The 18841-nt window shown below is 43.4% G+C and overlaps 2 protein-coding genes across 3 annotated transcripts in view; one reads left to right on the top strand and one right to left on the bottom strand.

The window, feature by feature from the left end:
* Positions 1-6136, bottom strand: part of GABRD (gamma-aminobutyric acid type A receptor subunit delta) — a 36847-nt gene extending 30711 nt beyond the window's left edge. The window contains exon 1 of one of the 2 annotated variants that reach the window (XM_082273192.1): positions 5868-6136. In XM_082273192.1, coding sequence (XP_082129318.1) covers positions 5868-5932 — 65 coding nt within the window. In that variant the 5' untranslated portion in view covers positions 5933-6136. The remainder of the gene's footprint in view (positions 1-5867) is intronic. The other variant, XM_082273191.1, reaches the window with a different exon arrangement.
* Positions 6137-13555: 7419 nt separating this feature from the next.
* CFAP74 (cilia and flagella associated protein 74) overlaps positions 13556-18841 on the top strand; it is a 385998-nt gene continuing 380712 nt past the window's right edge. The window contains exons 1-2 of the mRNA XM_082274200.1: positions 13556-13673; positions 16457-16593. Coding sequence (XP_082130326.1) covers positions 16482-16593 — 112 coding nt within the window. The 5' untranslated portion in view covers positions 13556-13673; positions 16457-16481. The remainder of the gene's footprint in view (positions 13674-16456; positions 16594-18841) is intronic.

Below are 18841 nucleotides of genomic sequence, written 5' to 3' on the forward strand. Positions count from 1 at the left end.
GGTAGTGATCAGTAATGCATAGGTGCTTGGTAATGCATTATCATTCTGCATAGGAGATGGAAGTCACAGATCAGGGTAGAGTCCATGGGCAGCACGCACATCATATCTCTTCTAGCATTATTTAGTAAATAGGATCTGTCTGCTCCGCCAACAAATATAAAGGAGGGATTAGAAACAATTTTCCGATAAAATAGGGTTCTAGAACAAAATCCATGTATGTAGAGAACGTTTTAGAACCCGATTTTATAGGAAAATAATATATTCACTAAATAAGGCTGGAAGAGAGGAGATATGGTGTGTGTGATGTCCATGAACACCAGGGGCAGTTTTTTCCTTATTCCAGCATCTAGCAATAGTGTGGACATTTTCCAAATACCTAATATTTAAATCCAACATTTCATATTCCTGATATGTGCCTGCTGTACCATGTACTTGTATGAAAAAGTACCCTGTACCATTTATATTGCTTCCTTTGTGTGAAATCCCTGGTGTTCCTATCAGTTTCTCTGCTTTCCTATAAAAAAAACTGACCACACTAGGCATGAGACCACAGCCTGATCCCCTCCAATGATCAGACTTGTTCTGACTCCCTCCCCCTCACAGACTTTTACTGGAAAGATCAGTGTTCTGCTGTTTCTCCTCCTCCAGCTCTTATGCAACAGAGAACAAAGGAAATTTGATCACTTATAGAAAAAGGGGAAAAAGGTATTCATAATCTATTTTTATTTTTATTTTATTTTTTTATATCTATACCTTTAATTTCTATTTTAAACTGAATAGGTTGTTCTACAAGGTGAGGGTTTACAATCACTTTAACACAGCAAATAAATCATGTATGTAAAAATGTAAAACTCATACAAAAAAGACTTTGACATGAACCCATGCTTTCAGAGCAAAGCAACTGGTTTACTTTATTGCCCTCTTCCCCATGTCCTCATACTCATTTTCCTTTGCTCCCCCCACAGTTCTGTTTAGTCACCAGAAGCACAGAAAGGGAACACTGTGTTAAGATAAAAAACAACACTCCTTACTCAGCACTGAGGATAACCCAAACAAGTTGTTAAAAATTAAATAAAACATTAAGCCCCCGTTCACACTAAGGCGACCTGGTCGCCTCACAGGTCGCCTCCCATAGGGAAGCTGCGGACCCGTTCTAATAGGAGCGACACAAGTCGCTCCGACTTAGAAAAAGGGTCCGGAGCTTCTTTGGGGCGACCAGGAGGCGACCGCCATAGACTTCAATGTTATGAAGTCCGTGGCGGCCGCTCCGAGGTCGCGGCGCGCTGCTCGCACCGCGACCACCAAAGTAGCGTCGCTTGCATGTGAACGGGGCCTAAATGTGTTAAAGTATGATTATTTATAACACCACTGCCGCCGCTATAAATCCCTAATAAAAAATACAAAAAGTAACCAATGAAGATAAGTAACTAGCAGCGTTGTGTTTACACTCTAGAAAAATACTGAATATAGTCCATTCAAAGAAATAAATTTATATAAATCAATCCATATACAGTATGTGAACATTTGTCGTTTAGTCAAACAATATTAGAGTCCTCAAAACACCATAGTGTATCTGTGAGTCCAATAAACATGTAGATTTAAGCCCCGTACACACGTACAGATCGTCGTCATACAAACGTCAGCGGACGAAAGATCTGCCGATTGTACGCGTGTTAGTATGGTGCCTCCGACAGCTGTCTGCGCACAATCCGCGGACAAGAGTCTTTCTTGCAAACATGAAAATTTTTGTCTGCGGACACCAGAACGGACGATTGTTCGCCTGTCAGTACAGAAATCAGCCGACAGACCGCAGATTTGCAAGACTGGGCATGCTCAGAAAATAAAAAACACAGGGAAAGTTAACCATTACATGACATCACTTCTGCAGTCAGCTGAAGTCTGCAGACAAAATTCTTGTGCTGTCCTTGTGCTGTCTTTGCACTTTTCAACAGACACCGACATCCCGGGGAGAAAAGACGAACGTTTGTATGACGACGATCCGTACGTGTGTACGGGGCTTAAGATCCCTTATTCCACCACACCAATAGTGATAGCTCTGTGCAAACCCTTAAGGCCCGTACACACGTACCGATCGTCGTCATACAAACGTTCGTCTTTTGTCCCCGGGATGTCGATGTCTGTTGAAAAGTGCAAAGACTGCCCAAGAATTTTGTCCGCCGACTACAGCCGACTGCAGAAGTGATGTCATGTGATGGTTAACTTTCCCTGTGTTTTTTCTTTTCTGGGCATGCCCAGTCTTGCAAATCTGCTGTCTGTCGGCAGAATTCTGTACTGACTGGCGAACAATCGTCCGTTCTGGTGTCGGCATACAAAAATTTTTATGTTTGCAAGAAAGACTCTTGTCCGCGGATTGTGTGCAGACAGCTGTCGGAGGCACCATACTAACAAGCGTACAATCGGCAGATCTTTCGTCCACCGACGTTTGTATGCCGACGATCGGTACGTGTGTGCGGGCCTTAAGTAGAACACTCACCAAACGGTATTGCTTGTCATTTCACACTATGAGCTTCATATAATAAATCTCCACACACCTCTTTTTAGCAAACCTTGTTCAATCTTTACTCCGCTCCACAATTCCAAAGTAGGTATTGTTCAGTAGGGATCACATGCAAAGAAAAAGCGCTCTACATAGTGCAATAAAATTTTAGTAAAATGTTTATTTAAATAGAGTATATCTCCCCAGAATTTTTTTTGTTATAGACGCATCAATAAATTCCACATAGCGTGATCTACTGTCTTGTTACTGGAGATCGAGTTATGTGGAATTTATTGATGTGTCTATAACAAGAACATTTCTGGTGAGATATATTTTAATTTAAATAAAGATTATATTTAAATGTTATTGCACTGTGGAGCGCTTTTTCTTTGCATGTGATCCCTACTTAACAACGCCTGCTTTGGAATTGTGGAAAGGAGTAAAGATCGAAAAAGGTTTGGTAAAGCGGAGTTCCACCTAAAAGTGGACGTTTCACTTTAAAGCCTCCTCCCGGGCTCCTATTTGTGAAACTGAGCTTTTGGGGAGGAGGGGGGGAGCAGGTACCCAATTTTGATAGGTACCCGCTCCAACTTTCATTCCGGTCCCTTAGGCGATCGGAAGCAGAAGTTCTCCTTTCTCCCTCCCTCTTGAAAGTCTTCTGGGATGCACAACGGGTCCTAGAAGACTTTGGGACTAGTCACAGAGCACAGCACCGCTCATGCTTGCGCAGTGGGCACCCAGCTGTGAAGCTGCAAGCTGTCACAGCCGGGTGCCCATAGTAAAGATGCCTGCGCCGCCAAGGGAGGACACAGGGTGAAAACGTATGGGATGAGTGCACCCCTGGATCGTGCGACAGGTGAGTGTATGTTTATTAAAAATCAGCAGCTACACACTTTTTGTAGCTGACTTTTTCGTGACTTTTAATAAATACCAAAATGACTGGAACTCCACTTTAAGAAGAGGAGTGTGGAGGTTTATTATATGAAGCGCATAGTGCTTGTCTGTGAAATGGCAAGCAATACCGTTTGGCGAGTGTTCTACCTTCACTGAGATAAGGGGTTTGCACAGAGCTATCACTATTGGTGTGGTGGAAGAAGAAATCTTGATCTACATTTGAACTTTAATGTTTATTGGACTCACAGATACACTATTGTGTTTTGAGCACTCTAATTTTGTTTGACTAACACTAATATGTTCACATACTGTATATGGATTGATTTACATAAATGTATTTACTTTAAACGTATATACCGTGTTTTCCCGAAAATAAGCCCGGGTCTTATATTAATTTTGGCACCAAAAGACACAGTAGGGCTTATTTTTCGGATAGGTCTTATCTCCATCCCTGCCTGTCAGGAATCCCCTGTGTGAATCTACTAAAAGTGTTTATAAATTCCTAAAATCCACTCTATTACTGTTTTATATAATGTCCAGTGTGTGTTTCTGTAATCTAATAGTGTGAAATACCTTCGGTACAGCGCTGCTCGGCGCTCAGCTGATGTCCCGCTGCTCTCCTTCACTTCTCCCAACTGTCAGCGGGGGATCTCAGCTCAGCCCCTCCCCTCTACAGTGTTCAGAATGGGTCACAGCACTGAGTATTATATTATACCGTAATTGTGTGAAATAGCTTCAGTACAGCGCCGCTCTGCGCTCAGCTGATCTCGCTGCTGTCCTTCTCTTCTCCCAGCTGTCAGCGGGGGATTTCAGCCCCTCCCCTCTGCAGTGTTCAGAGCGGGTCACGACACTGAGTATTATATTATACCGTAATTGTGTGAAATAGCTTCAGTACAGCGCCACTCGGCGCTCAGATGATCTCACTGCTTTCCTTCTCTTCTCATAGCTGTCAGCGGGGGGATCTCAGTCCCTCCCCTCTGCAGTGCTTAGAGCGGGTCACGGGAGCGCCAAGCGGCGCTGTAGCAAAGGTATTTCACACAATTATTGTATAATATAATACTCTGCACCGTGACCCGCTCTAAAAACACTGCAGAGGGGAGGGGCTGAGATCCCCCACTGACAGCTATGAGAAGAGAAGGATAGCAGAGCAGGAGATCAGCTGAGCGCCGAGCAGCACTGTACCGAAGGTATTTCACACTATTAGACTACAGAATCACACACTGGACCATATATAAAACAGTAATAGAGTGTATTTTAGGATTTTACAAACACTAAACTAGGGCTTATTTTCAGGGTAAGTCTTATTTTCTGGGGGAAACACAGTATATTTCTAGAGTGTAAACACAGCGCTGCTAGTAACTTATTGTCATTGGTTACTTTTTTTTTTTATAGCACTGTAAGTACTGAGTTATTTCGGTTATTTTGGAGCTTCCACAGAGGTTAAGGCTCTCCCTCCCTTATGTAACAGTGCCAAGCCAATCACAAAGCACCAGCACTATCACATCGAATGGTCACATGCATCTCCATACCTGGAAGTACTGATTTGCTTGAAAGCTCTCCTCTATCAGCAGTACACTTTAACTTGCCTTTGCTCCACCACATATTTGTATTACTGCCAAGAGCAAAGAAAACACCCATTGCCTATAATGATGGAGGAGCAAGTCACGCACCCCTTTTAACAGTGCTGGTGCTTGGGGACTGTCCCAGGGCTGTCACCATGGTCACAGGGAGATAGTCAGCTCAGTCCAATTTCCAACTGGAGATCCAACCTACGTTTACTCTAGGTTGTCTTTCCCTCCTGGCAATTGATAGGAGATGGGGGTGAGTGAAATAAAGATGAAGTAGGAATAGTGAATTGGAGGAAACACTACAATATTAACCAAAAATATGGGCTCAGAATGTGCTACTGCAATAATAACCCAAAATACAGGCTCAGAACGTGCTATACTTTCTTTATAGACAGTGTACCCTACCCAAATAAATTGCTACAAATGTTGATACAGATTTATATATGACAGTGTAATAAGAAAGAACAGTCAGAGTTCCAAGCATCTAGATTCAAACGTGCAGTAGAAATGACAGTTGAGAATGGAAGTTTGAATAGAATGTAATTGCTATGGAGCCATCCAGACATTTCCAACTGCTGAATCTTTTATAAATGGCAATGATATATCTCTGGGTTATGTCAAAGAAAGAACATAACAGTTTTCAGTCTTCAGGACAGAAGGTACTTGTCATGTTAAATCACTTCTTAGCCAGCCACAAACCAGTCACAGGTACCCTAACTGACAAATGACCATTTGGACGATAAGGGTATTGGTCCTACTTATCCTTAGCAGATTTAAAGCATCCAACAATGTATTAGAAAAAAATAGAAATTTTAAACTTTTTTTTAAACTAGTCCCAATTTACTTGCATAATAAGTGCACCAATAATATTTTAGAAAGAAATATAATAATTAGATATTGTACATTACCTGCGGCATGTTATCTGTTGGAAAATTGTGACAGCAAAGAGCAAGTTGTAGGTGAAATATCCCATGACCAAATCCCTAAATAAATGGACAGAAACTAGAGCAGAAATCCATGATAAAGCTACAGATCTTGATATAGGAGGTCTGTGTTGAGTTAGCTGCCAGTACTCTTCACTGGCTGCCAATGAAGAGCAGTGCCCAGTAGATGAACAGCACAAAGCACAGGTTGCAGGACCATCATATCCGTGCTCTCAACTGTGTTGACTCATCCGGTCCATACACGTGTAATTAAGTTCTGTACTCTTGCCAGTGAGCTCAATTCTTTTGCAGAAAACTATAACCTGACACAGATTTATTCAATTATGCAAAGAGCTGTAGAATCAACAAACACAGAGAAACCAACAATTTATATTTTTAACAGATAAGAATCTAACATAGTTGCTAAGTGTCGCTCTATCTTCAGGACAGTTCTCCATTTTTAAATATGTCTGAAGTCTCCCATGTGCGCAGCACACAGTAATGTCTGATCAATGTATACAGCAATGTCTGAGCAATCAACTTCTGTAGCTGGCCAAAGGTGGAACATCACTATTGTACATGCCTTAGGGCTCACTCCTATCTGTGACAGCCCTTGCCACCCCTCTGAAAATAGATATATGTTTGACAGGCACGAATAAGGAGAAATGTTTTTTTTTTTTTTTAAGGTGCTACACAAAAAATAAGAAAATATTTTTTTTCTTTTAAATCTGAATTTTATTTATACAAGATTAAAAATAGTCAACAATAAAAGACACATTGTTTTACACATATTGTGCAGTCTTTCCAATTCACTCTACATGTTTCACTATGAATTAGCTTCTTCAGGAGATAATTATGGAGGCTGCATATGTAAGCACTGCAAAAGGTACATATATCAATTAAACACAAGAAAAAAACAAAACAAAATCTACAGCAACAATTCGGGTATACGAACAATGATGCTTACTTTAACCACTTCTGGACTGGAAGGATTTGCTCCCCTAAATGAGCAGGCCATTTTTTGCAATTCGGCATTGTGATACTTGATTGGAAAATTGTGCGGTCGTGCGACGCTGTACCAAAATAAAATTGATGTCCTTTTCTTCCCACAAATAGAGCATTCTTATGGTGGTATTTGATCACCTGTGCGATTTTTATTTTTTTTGCGCTATAAACAAAAAAGAAAAAGAAAAAAAAAGGTGACAATTCTGAAAAACAACAATATTTTTCACATTCTGCTATATAACATTCCCAAAAAAAAAAATAATTAAAATCAAAAATGTTCATCCTTTTAGGCGAATTTGTATTCTGCTACATATTTTTGGTAAAAAAAAAATCCCAATAAGCGTATATTGATTGGTTTGCGCAAAAGTTATTGCGTCTACAAACTAGGGGAAAGATTTATGTCATTTTTATTTATTTATTTTTTTTACTAGTAATGACGGCGATCTGCAATTGTTAGCGGGACTGCGACATTGCAGGGAACAGATTGGACCCCTAACTGACACTTTTGGGGGGACCAGTGACATTAATACTGTAATCAGTGCTAAAAATATGCACTGTTACTCTAATAATGACATTGGCAGGGAAGGGGTTAACCTAGTGGGTGATCAAAGGGTTAAATGTGAGCCTAGGGGAGTGTTTACTAACTGTGGGGGAGGAGCTTGTGAAATGACCATAGAGACCCGTGATCCTATATAAAAGGATCACAGGCACTATGTGATCATTTCAGAGAGAAGAATGGTCGGCTGTGTTTACAACAGCTGACCATCGTTCTCTCTGTGGGGAGCGATCGCGGGAGCCCAGAGGCAATCGTGGCCGCCGGTCCCATGGATTGGCATCCCCGCTGCCCAGCGGGGGTGGTAGGTGCCGCTGGCGGCGTGCGCTCGCCCCCCAGCACCAAGCGGTGGCCAAATGCTTCAGCATTACTTGGCAAAAATGCAGTCCATTTCTGGTATAAGAAAGTTGCAATTTATCATATTCATTTAGTTCTTTACAATGCATAAATCACCTACACCAAATCCACAGAAAGTCCCACCCCCTTCCTAAAATGAATCGAAGTAATAGTCACATCCCTCATCTATCAGCAAAGACCCCCCCCAGAAAACCTTCACTCTGATGACGTTAGCCGACTTCATGAGCGCCACTTCCCGAGCACCATCTGAAGCACTTCGAAGATGCCAAAAAAGATGTTGCGTATGCAGATAAGGAGGAGTTCAAAGAGATACCAGCTACCATTGTCCCCAGTGTCCCTCCCAAACTGGCCTATGCATTGGGGAATGCTTCTGATATTTTCACACATCTCTTAAAATATTAGCCCATATTTTTAACCATGTCCCCATTTTCATCATCTGTGCTGACCATTTTTCAAGCTTCCTCAAACAGCTATGCCACTGCCTTCCATGTGAACTGACCCTGGCCTGTTTTATCAACTATGCTTCTGCCTACCGCTTGTACTGCTTCCACGTCAACTGACGCTGACCTGTTTTATCAACTATGCTTCTGCCTACCGCTTGTACTGCTTCCACGTCAACTGACGCTGACCTGTTTTATCAACTATGCTTCTGATTACCCCTTGGATTGATCTGTTGCCCTGCTACTGTAGTACACAGGGGTCTCACATATGTGAGGGGTTCCAGAATTGTTTTTCTGGATGGAGAAAACTAATTTTTATGGTTTTCTCCGGGTTTTGTAATATCCGGATTAGGGTCTGGAGTCTGGAGGCTTCAAAGAGATTTGGGTGGGAGAAGTCTCTACCCTTGTGCCTGCTGCTGATTTACTGCCATCATGCCTCTGCCTGCCGTATGAACTGACCACACCTCTGCCTGCTACCTGTTCTATGGAAATATTTAGCTTTAGCAAGAGGCAGTACGTTTATGAAGGGCTGGGGAGCGGTGCAATAATGAGTGTCTGCAGGTAACAGTGTACCAGGACCAATATTTTGGCTGTGCTGACCATGTCTCTGCCTGGAAAATTCCTTTGGACAAATGCTTTGGCTGTGCTGACAATATCCCTGTACTGATTATAGATAATATTCCTGCCTGCGGCCTGGATAATTATTTTTGTTGTCGCTAGGCACGTCCCTGCCTGGTGCCTGGACCAATCCTCTTCTCTGTGGACAACAGCACTACTAAGACCATGATATATTTTTTTTTTACCCTTTTCTCAGTAGAATTTATTTTGGAGTGTAATTCTTGGTATGTACATGCTATGTATGTGTTAGTATAAAGGGCCTTCAAAAATGATAGGTTATCAGAAAATTAGATGTGTAATATATGCTCCTAGAACGCCTGAAGGTGCTACTTGAATGTTGGGCCTCTGTATGTGGCCAGGTTGTGTAAAAGTCTCACACATGTGGTATCGCCATACTCAGGAGGAGTAGCAGAATGTATTTTTGGATGCAATTTTTGCTATGTACATGCTATGTGTTAGAAATATTGTATAAATAGACAACTATGTGTAGAAAAAAATGCATTTTCATTTTCCTTCCACTTTTTCCAAAAACTTGTGGAAAATAATTACATGTTCAAAAGACTTATGGAATGGAAAAAGAAGCGCGGCTGCCGTTCCATTCTCAGCACGCACGCTCTGAAACCAGTCGCATACTGGTGACGTCATGATCCTGCGCCTGCAGCATCCCAAGCCTCGTTCTGGTCAGATTTCCATCACCGTGACAGACGGCTTCCCACGGAGACCACTAGAAGCAAAAGATGCCCCAGACACCGCTCTGCAGGACTAAGGACTCTCTGGGATCAGACTTCTCACCACCGCCTTATATGTGCTTGTCCACCCTTACCTTGATGTAAGTTCCTATTTTCATTTTATTTCATTAAATTGGATACCTGCACTTAGAGGCGCCTCTCTCTCCTTCAATTTTTCGTAGAATATACACTTGGGTGTTTGCTTTCTAAAATGGGGTCATTTTGTTGGTGTTTCCATTGTCTTGGTGCTCTAGGGCCTTGAAAGGTGTGATAAGTCGTCATGACATTAGATGTGTAATTTATGTCCCTAGAACACCTGACAATGCTCCCTGCATCTTGGGCCTCTGTATGTGGCTAGGCTGTGAAAAAGTCTCACGCGCGGTATCGCCATACTCAGGAGGAGTAGCAGAATGTGTTTTGGGGTGTAGTTGCAAGTATGCATATGCTATGTGAGAGAAATAACCTGTTATTATAACAATTTTGTAAAAAAAAAATCTTAATTTTACAAAGAATTGTAGGAAAAAATGTACAACTTCAAAAAACTCACCATGCATCTTACTAAATATCTTGGAATGTCTTCTTTCCAAAAAGGGGTAATTTGGGGGGTATTTGTACTTTCTTGGCTTGCTAGTATCTCAAGAAATGAGTCAGGGTCCTTTCACATGAGCTTACAGCCTGGTGGACTCTGCTTTGTTCAGCGGGGATTGATCCGTGGATCCCCACTGAGCAGGCGGATGACAGGTCCGTCTCCGCTCACTGTGCTGAGACGGACCTGTAGGAGCCCCGCTCTCCTCTATGGGAGATCGGATGAAAAGGGACCGCCTATCCGTTTTAATCCGAACCTACCCGATCCTCCAGACGGATGGAAAATAGGGTTACCATTCGTCTAGCTTTCACGGAAAAGATCGGAACGGATAGCAGCGGGTGTCAGCCGACATGCCGCCGCTGACATCCGCTGCTCCATAGGGGTGCATGGAAAGTCCGATCAGGTCTGCCTGAAAAACTGACAGGCCGACCTGATCGGAAAGCCTGTGTGAAAGGGGCCATATGCTGTCAGTACATCAGGTGTGATCAATTTTCAATGATTGGCACCATAGCTTGTAGACACTATAACTTTCACACAGACCAAGTAAAATTCACCAATTTGGGTCAAGATATGTAGCAGTAAGAAAAATTAACAGTTTGCATTTTTGGTCTTTTTTCATTAACCTCCCTGGCGGTATGATTATGTCAGGAATTCTGTACCAAAAGCGGTACAATTTTTTGCATGGAAATTTGGCGTTATGTATTATAGGCCTACAATTCTTAGTAATTACTGACTTAAACCTGACCAAAACAAGACTCTAGTAGACATCCCAGATGTGATAAATTTGAAACACAAACACATGAATTATAATCTAATCAATAATATAATTTTATTATATAATATATAATATAATATATATATATATATTATATTAAATAATAAAATTATATTATTGATTAGATAATTCATGCATTATATATTACATATATATATATATATATATATATATAATATATATATATATATATATACTGTATATATATATATATATATATATATATATATATATATATATATATATATATATACATATATATATATATAATATAAATGTTATGTGTTTGTGTTTTGTGCAACGTTCAACTTTTGAATTTCCCTCCCTAGTTCCGCTCCCATGCAGCATTGCTGCTGCAGGGAACGGAACCAGGAAGTCCTCATAACGACCGACGAGCGGCGGGGATCTCGGCTGGCGATCACAGCAATGGGAGATCATCGCTGGATCGCCAGGGGATACCGCTAGGCAGGTTAATAGCACAAAAAATAAAAAACCCAGTAGTCATTAAAATCCAAAAAAGAAAGCTCTATTTGTGTGGAAAAAAGGACACAAATTTCATATGGGTACAGTGTTGCATGAGTAATTGCCAACGTGCAAAAGCTGAAAATTGGCCTGGGCAGGAAGGGGGTGAAAGTGCCAAGTAGGTAAGTGGTTAAAGTTCATGTGCGAGTAAAGTTAAGCATCCCAATACTTTTGACAATATAGTGTATATCTATATACTGTATATGCTAAGTTATCCCTATATCAGTAGGCCTATACCATAGATGTATACATTGCTTTGGTCCATAAAAGGTATACAGTATGGCTATGAGGACTGAAGTGGGTAAATGATGGCAAGACATAGAAACAGATAGGAGATATTTGCTTTTGCAGCATTGGTGATATCACTGGCGCATGTGCACTGCGCTCTCAATGGATGGCACACCATCCACAGAGAGCCGTGCTGTGTCCGTGACTCCCACACCCTTGTACGGGAGTGACGTCATCGCGGCTCTGCCAATCAAATGGCGGCTGCCCGCGAACCTGAAAGGAAGGCCGGGTGAAGATGGAAGCCCTGTCACCGGTGACAGCACGCCACTGGAGGGCTTAGCTTTCAGGTATGCCTTTCATAAAGTGCTGGTATGCTATATATACTAGCACATTATGACATTAAAGTGGAGTTACAGTCCTTTTTTTGTTAATTTAAAGTCTGCAGCTACAAAATCTGTAGCTGTTGACTTTTAGTCCCCTTTCACACTTGTGCGACTTGGGACTGAAAAGTTGCATGACAAGTTGTACTTCATAGTTTCCAATGAGTACCGTTCATATCTGTGCCACTTCAAGTCACAGCAACTTCAAAGTAGTCCCTGCACCACTTTGGGATGATGATGCGTTTGAGGTCCATAGACATTGCTTCAAGTCCAGGCAAAATTGCGTCAAAAGTGCGCAAATTTTAGGTCCCATAAGTGTGAAAGGGGCCTTAATAAACACACACTCACCTATCCCACGGTCCAGTGGTGTACTCACACCAGCCCTGTTCTCTCTGTGTCCTTCCTCGGCGATGCCGGCATCTCTAATATGGGCAACCAGCTGTGACAGCTTGTGGCTTCCCGGGTACCCACTGCGCATGCGCGAGTGGCGCTGTGCTCTGTAACTGGTCCTGAAGTCTTCTAGGACCTGTCATGTGTCCCAGAAGACTTCGGGAAGGAGAACTTCTGCTTCTGATCGCCAAATGTGACCGGAATGGAAGTGGGAGCTGGTACCTGCCCCCCCCCCCTCCACAAAAGCTCCATTTCACAAACAGGAGTCGGGGAGGAGGCCTTAAAGCGGAGTTCCACTCAAAAATGTAACTTCCGCTATCTTGCTTCCTCCCCCCTCCGGTGCCACATTTGGCACCTTTCAGTCGGGAACGGGTACCCGTTTTTGACAGGTACCCCTTTCCCTCTTCCAGGACACGGGCCGCGGCGCAGTGTCCCGGACGTTCGGCCCCCTCCTCCTTCCCCCTGCCGCGGAGCCAATAGGAATGCGCAGGGCGCTTTGCGCATGCGCAGTAGGGACCAGGCCGTGAAGCACGCCGACAGCGCTAGACTCCAGGACAGGTAAGTGTCCTAATATTAAAAGTCAGCAGCTACAGTATGTGTAGCTGCTGACTTTCATTTTTTTTAGGGGAAGGCGGAACTCCTCTTTAAAATAGAAGATCTACTTCTGGGTGAAACACCGCTTTAATTTGCAGAGAGAAGTTGTCTTTCTTCAGTTTACTACAGCATTAATTGCCCAGCACTGAAAATCTGGCGAGTTCCCTAAAATTAATAAATAAATAAAGCATGTTGAGGCATAAACTACAATAACTCAGCACATGCCACCTCAGACTCCCCCTCCTCAGTCATAGGCCCGTCATTCAGCGCTCAGCTGAAGTCCTCAGCCTTTTATACTGGAACAAACCATTCTGCAGCACGGGGTGGAAGGGGGCGTCGATCTCTGTGACATTACTTGAAAGGCACTTTTTCTTCCTCAAGTGTTTTTTCAAGAACACGGTTATGCTTTTTTAAATTTTTTTTAACACTTTACAAAACAGCTACATAGCGCTGGTATTTCCAGCTACGTTGTCTCCCCCTCCGTGTAATGGTTATGCCCGTTTCCATGGTGCCGCGTCTCACTGGTGTTTCTCTCACGAGGATGAAGGGACGAGGCCTGAACTATTTCTAAGTTTTCCTAGAGCGGAGCTTCGGGGATTCACTTGTCAGCTGCAGGTACATGTGAGCTCGGTGCCAGCCGAGGGATAACCTCCCATATATTGTGTATTGTAGTGTAAATATGCTGGGTGGGTACACATATGTGAATTGGAAACAAGTGTAAATATGCTGATTGTGCACACCTGTGTATATAATATGTATTCTGTGTAATATGTATAATACACTGATCAGCCATAACATTATAACTACTGACAAATAAACTGAATAACATTATCTGGTTACAATGACATCTGAAAATGGGTGGGAGCAAGTGAACATGTTGTCCCTGAAGTTGATGAAAACAGAAACAATGGGCTTTGAGTGGTTTTGGGTGGCCAAGGATCATTGATGGAGATGGGGAGCGAAGGCTGGCTGTAGTCCGATCCAACAGAAGAGCTACTGGAGCTCCAATTGCGGAAGGAATTAATGCTGATTCTGATAGAAATGAAGTTTGATGTGTATGGGGCATCAGAACTGGAAAACGGAGCAATGGAAGAAGCTGGTCTCATGAATTCCAGAATGGTTTGAGGGAGCACAAGAGTGAGTTTGAGGTGTTGACTTGGCCTTCAAGTTCTCCAGATCTCAGGCCAGTTGAGCGTCTGTGGGATATGCATGAAAAACAAGTCTGATCCATGAATGTTTGGTGCCAGAAAGCACAGCATAGGTTCAGAGCAGAGGCATAACTAGAACCTTCAGGGCCCCAGTGTAAGAAACCATGAAGGGCCCCTCGCCTTCCGGCCGGGGCCCTTCCTTCTGAGCTCGGGGGGCCCTTCCCACTGATCCTGGGACCCTTTAGGCTGGGTTCCCACACAGTTTCCCTGCATCCAATTTGCATGTCAGGAGATTGTGATCGGCTCTCTATGGAGCTGATTCACATATCTACAGAGCGGCTCCGAAGCGGATTGCACAGGAGTCCTGTGCGTCTTCTGGTCCCTTTCAGGTCCCAATTCAGCCAAAAATTTGGACTGAAATTGGACCTGAAACAGTGAACAGGGATGCACCGGGGACCCCCAGCTGTGAGCCGCTCTGTATGGCAGTGTGAACCCAGCCTTACTCCCATTGCAGGTCCTTTTATTACGGTCCCACAGTGGATCCCTTTCACATGTTCTGCAGTAGATCTGGTAGATCTGCCACTGGTGTCAGTAGGACTGTGAATAGTGTCACTCAGTAGAGCAGTGGATAGTGTCAGTCATGGCAGTGGATACGATCAGTAATGCAGTAGACATGGCCGGTAGGGCAGTGGACGGGGTCAGTTGTTTTTGATTTTTGTTACTTTTATTTTTTTATAATTTTTTTTCATTTCATTTTATTTTTTATTTTTTTAAGGAACCCTGTTGGGGGACTTTGGTGAGATATCAGGGGTCTAAAGAGACCTATAATATTTCACCTTTGAGACAGAGAAATGAGATTCAGGACACAGCCCTCAATCTCCTTCTCTGCAGCCTCAGCTGTACAGAATGAATGGACAGGAATAGCTCTGTACAGAGCTTCTCGTTCATTCACAAACGGAGGCATAGTAAACGCAGTATACTATGCTTCAGTTATAAACTGACACATTGAGTGATTGGTACCAATCACTCACTGTGTGCATTCAGAAAAGGAAGATATGTCTTTTACCATCCTTTTCCCCTGCTCTCCATCCTCAAAGCAACTCTTGTAGAAGCCGGGGGGAGAGGGGAGGTAGTAAGCCAGCAGCACTGTGTGGGGGAAAAGGGAGGGGGGACTGGGGAGCACACAGGGTCCCAGGGGCAAGAGGAAATAAGTAACCTGGATACAGGGCCAATTCAAGGATTTTTGTCTACACAGGAGAAGGTGCATTTTGCCGCGGAGGAGAGTAGTGAGACAGAAGTGAGGGGCATTGTGACAAGAAAGGGAGCCATGTGCCAGAAGGAAGGGAGGGCAGTGTGACAGGAGGAGGGGCAATGTGACAGGAGAGGGGCTGTGTAACAGGGGCATGAGACAGAAAGTGGGCAGTGTGACAGGAGAGGGGACCGTATGACAGGAGGAGGGCCATGTGACAGGAGGAGGGCCATGTGACAGGAGAGGGGGCCGCGTGACAGGAGAGGGGGGTGCGTGTGACAGAAGGGGGGAGTAGTGTGACAGGAGGGGGGGCAGTGAAACAGAAGGGGGGGGTAGTGTGACAGGAGGGGGGAGTAGTGTGGCAGAAGGGGGGAGTAGTGTGACAGGAGGGGGGAGTAGTGTGACAGGAGAGGGGAGTAGTGTGACAGGAGGGGGGAGTAGTGTGACAGGAGGGGGGGTAGTGTGACAGAAGGGGGGGCAGTGTGACAGGAGGGGGGAGTAGTGTGACAGGAGGGGGGGAGTATGACAGAAGGGGGGCAGTGTGACAAGAGGGGGAGTAGTGTGACAGGAAGGGGGACAGTGTGACAGAAGGACACTCACTTTACTGGCTCAAGCTCATTAAAGCAGAACTTAACTCCTAAAAGGGAGTTAGTTCTGTCTACACCCCCACAACCCCCCCCCCCCCAGCAGAAATAAGTTTGTTTCTTTTTGTTATTTTTGACCCTTCTCCTCTGCCACCAATCTGGCTTAGGCCAGAATGATGTGTTAGTTGTCCTGTGACCACATGGGATACTTACATCACATCTCCCAGAAGACTGCAGCATTGGCACACAAAGCGGCTAGGGGGTGAGACCCACACATAAGCGGAGCTGGCTCTCTGCACCCAGGATATGCAGCTAACTGAACAGGACCGAGATGGCAGCACTGGATGTGCTGTATGGGTGGTTGTAGATTAGTAGCATATTGCAAAAGCTGGATTTATAATGTATATTATCTTTTAGATCCCTTAGGAAACAGAGGAGGAGAATGGAGGGTTCTATTATTTCTGAAGGGCCAGAAGATGAATCAGAGGTGCTGTTTTTGGAGGAAGAGGAAATTCTACCGGGGTACATCTGGACTCAGGAAGAACACATGAAAGGTAACATTACCAATACCACTACCATGACCTTGTGTGGTTGTTGGTGGATTTCAAACCTGGAACCTTGCTTCCACCATTGCTTTCCATTTGGCCTTGTCTTTTACCAGGTTAAGGTATTTTCTTGTGAGAAAAAGGGGGGTAGTAGCACTTAATCACTTGATTAAATCAAATAACATCGTGCAAATGAAAATCGTGCCATAAAGTCTCTAGTGTCCAAAACAATTGGATCAATCAGAACGGCCAATCATGAGAACACAGACTTGATAGGAGTGATTCCTTAACAAAGCCTTCACCTCCACACGATCACCCAGTGAGATGTGTATAAATACCGCTTACCAGATCCACTGGACCCCTTAATTACAGGGGGTCAAACACGCTGTGTATTTCACATCAACATCTTGTGCATCCCATTTCCATAGGTGTACATACAACAGCCAGAACGATGCCACAATCAGGAAGCCAAGCCATATATATGGACATAAAAAACGCTCTCTCATGGTGCAGTAATTCTTAATGTATGTAATAGATAGATACTCAGCAATATCCCTATATATATATAGTAGCGCAAACTTGTCAAGAAGCAAGTGCCAAAAAAATACTGTGCCCACTGCACAAAAGTCCGAAATGCAATAGATGTCACATAGGCAGCAGGAAAAAGTTCAGAAATGACTCAAACAGTCCATAATCCTTCACTCTATCTCCTGGGATGATAATGTACAAAGACGTGTTTCTCAAAAGGATCACCACCACCACCGTGCTCCAAGGGGGGGAGGAGAATTGCCCACTCACCAGATGCTGTGGCCCAACCCACTTTCGTGTTTGAGCATTCAGGCTTATAATGATGGTCACTGGTCCAGAGTATCCACAACAGGAATCGCACCAGCGCAGTCAAAAAAAGCTCAGCAGCATATGGGGAGGAGAGAACATAATCCCAATAGCGTGATACCGTTTGAAAGGGTTTTATTAAATAAAATAAAACATAAGGTAACACACTCACATGTCTTGTATGTCATCCAACGCAAAAAAACAGTCACAAATAGGGGAGGGATGCCCTTCGGGAGATGATGTCCAGGCTCCACGCTGTGGACGCCGCGCCTTCTGGGTAATCCGAACTCCTCTTACACAGCCTGGTTACATCGCCTGGTCACGCCCCGACGCGTTTCGTGATTTCCACTTCTTCCCCGGGAGCGAAATCATATGTTTTAGTTAAGTAGCTGCATAGCCAATTTATTTATTGGTGAGTGGTCCTCATTTGAAGCGCTTGGGATAGCTTATACCTTTATTTGGTTTTCGTTGGGCATTTAAGCTGTCATATTATATAATTCTTAATGTATATTAATTTATTCAAGATATATTTAGAAAGCCTTCAAAGTAAAATCGTTGGCTGGGAATAGGAAACGCCACTCCACGCTGCGCTCCTCAGACCTCAGACCCGGAAGTGTATGGTCTCACGTTCCCAATATCTTGAATAAATTAATTGACATTAAGAATTACTGCACCATGAGAGCGTTTTTTATGTCCCTATATATGGCTCGGCTTCCTGATTGTGGCATCGTTCTGGCTGTTGTATGTACACCTATGGAAATGGAATGCACAAGATGTTGATGTGAAATACACAGCGTGTTTGACCCCCTGTAATTAAGGGGTCCAGTGGATCTGGTAAGCTGTATTTATACACATCTCACTGGGTGATCGTGTGGAGGTGAAGGCTTTGTTAAGGAATCACTCCTATCAAGTCTGTGTTCTCATGATTGGCCGTTCTGATTGATCCAATTGCTTTGGACACTAGAGACTTTATGGCACGATTTTCATTTGCACGATGTTATTTGATTTAATCAAGTGATATATTTTGTTGAGCGCTACTACCCCCCTTTTTCTCACTTCACTACATTATTCACGTTTATGTAGCAGCTTACATTGTGGGAGAAATTCCACTTTAATTCAAGTTTTTATTTATTTATTGATTTATATATTCTTTTGCGCAGTTTTTTTGGTATTTATACCCTTTTTTTCACTAAGGTATTGTCTTGTCTGTCTTGTCTGTCATTTCTTGGATGTCCTCCATCCATCATGTTCTTCTTTTCTCTTTCTTTACCATGAAAGGTTACATGAAAATATATTTGACTGTGGTATATGCACAGTACATGAGCTGCAGCCTCTGATATTCTTCAGAATAAATATGAGTTTGAAGGCATATATGCAAGATGCAGGCACTGAGACCGTAAGTTAGTGGTTTTCAACTTATGAA

Source organism: Pelophylax lessonae, assembly GCF_965119305.1.
Source record: "Pelophylax lessonae genome assembly, chromosome: 12".
NCBI lineage: Eukaryota > Metazoa > Chordata > Amphibia > Anura > Ranidae > Pelophylax > Pelophylax lessonae.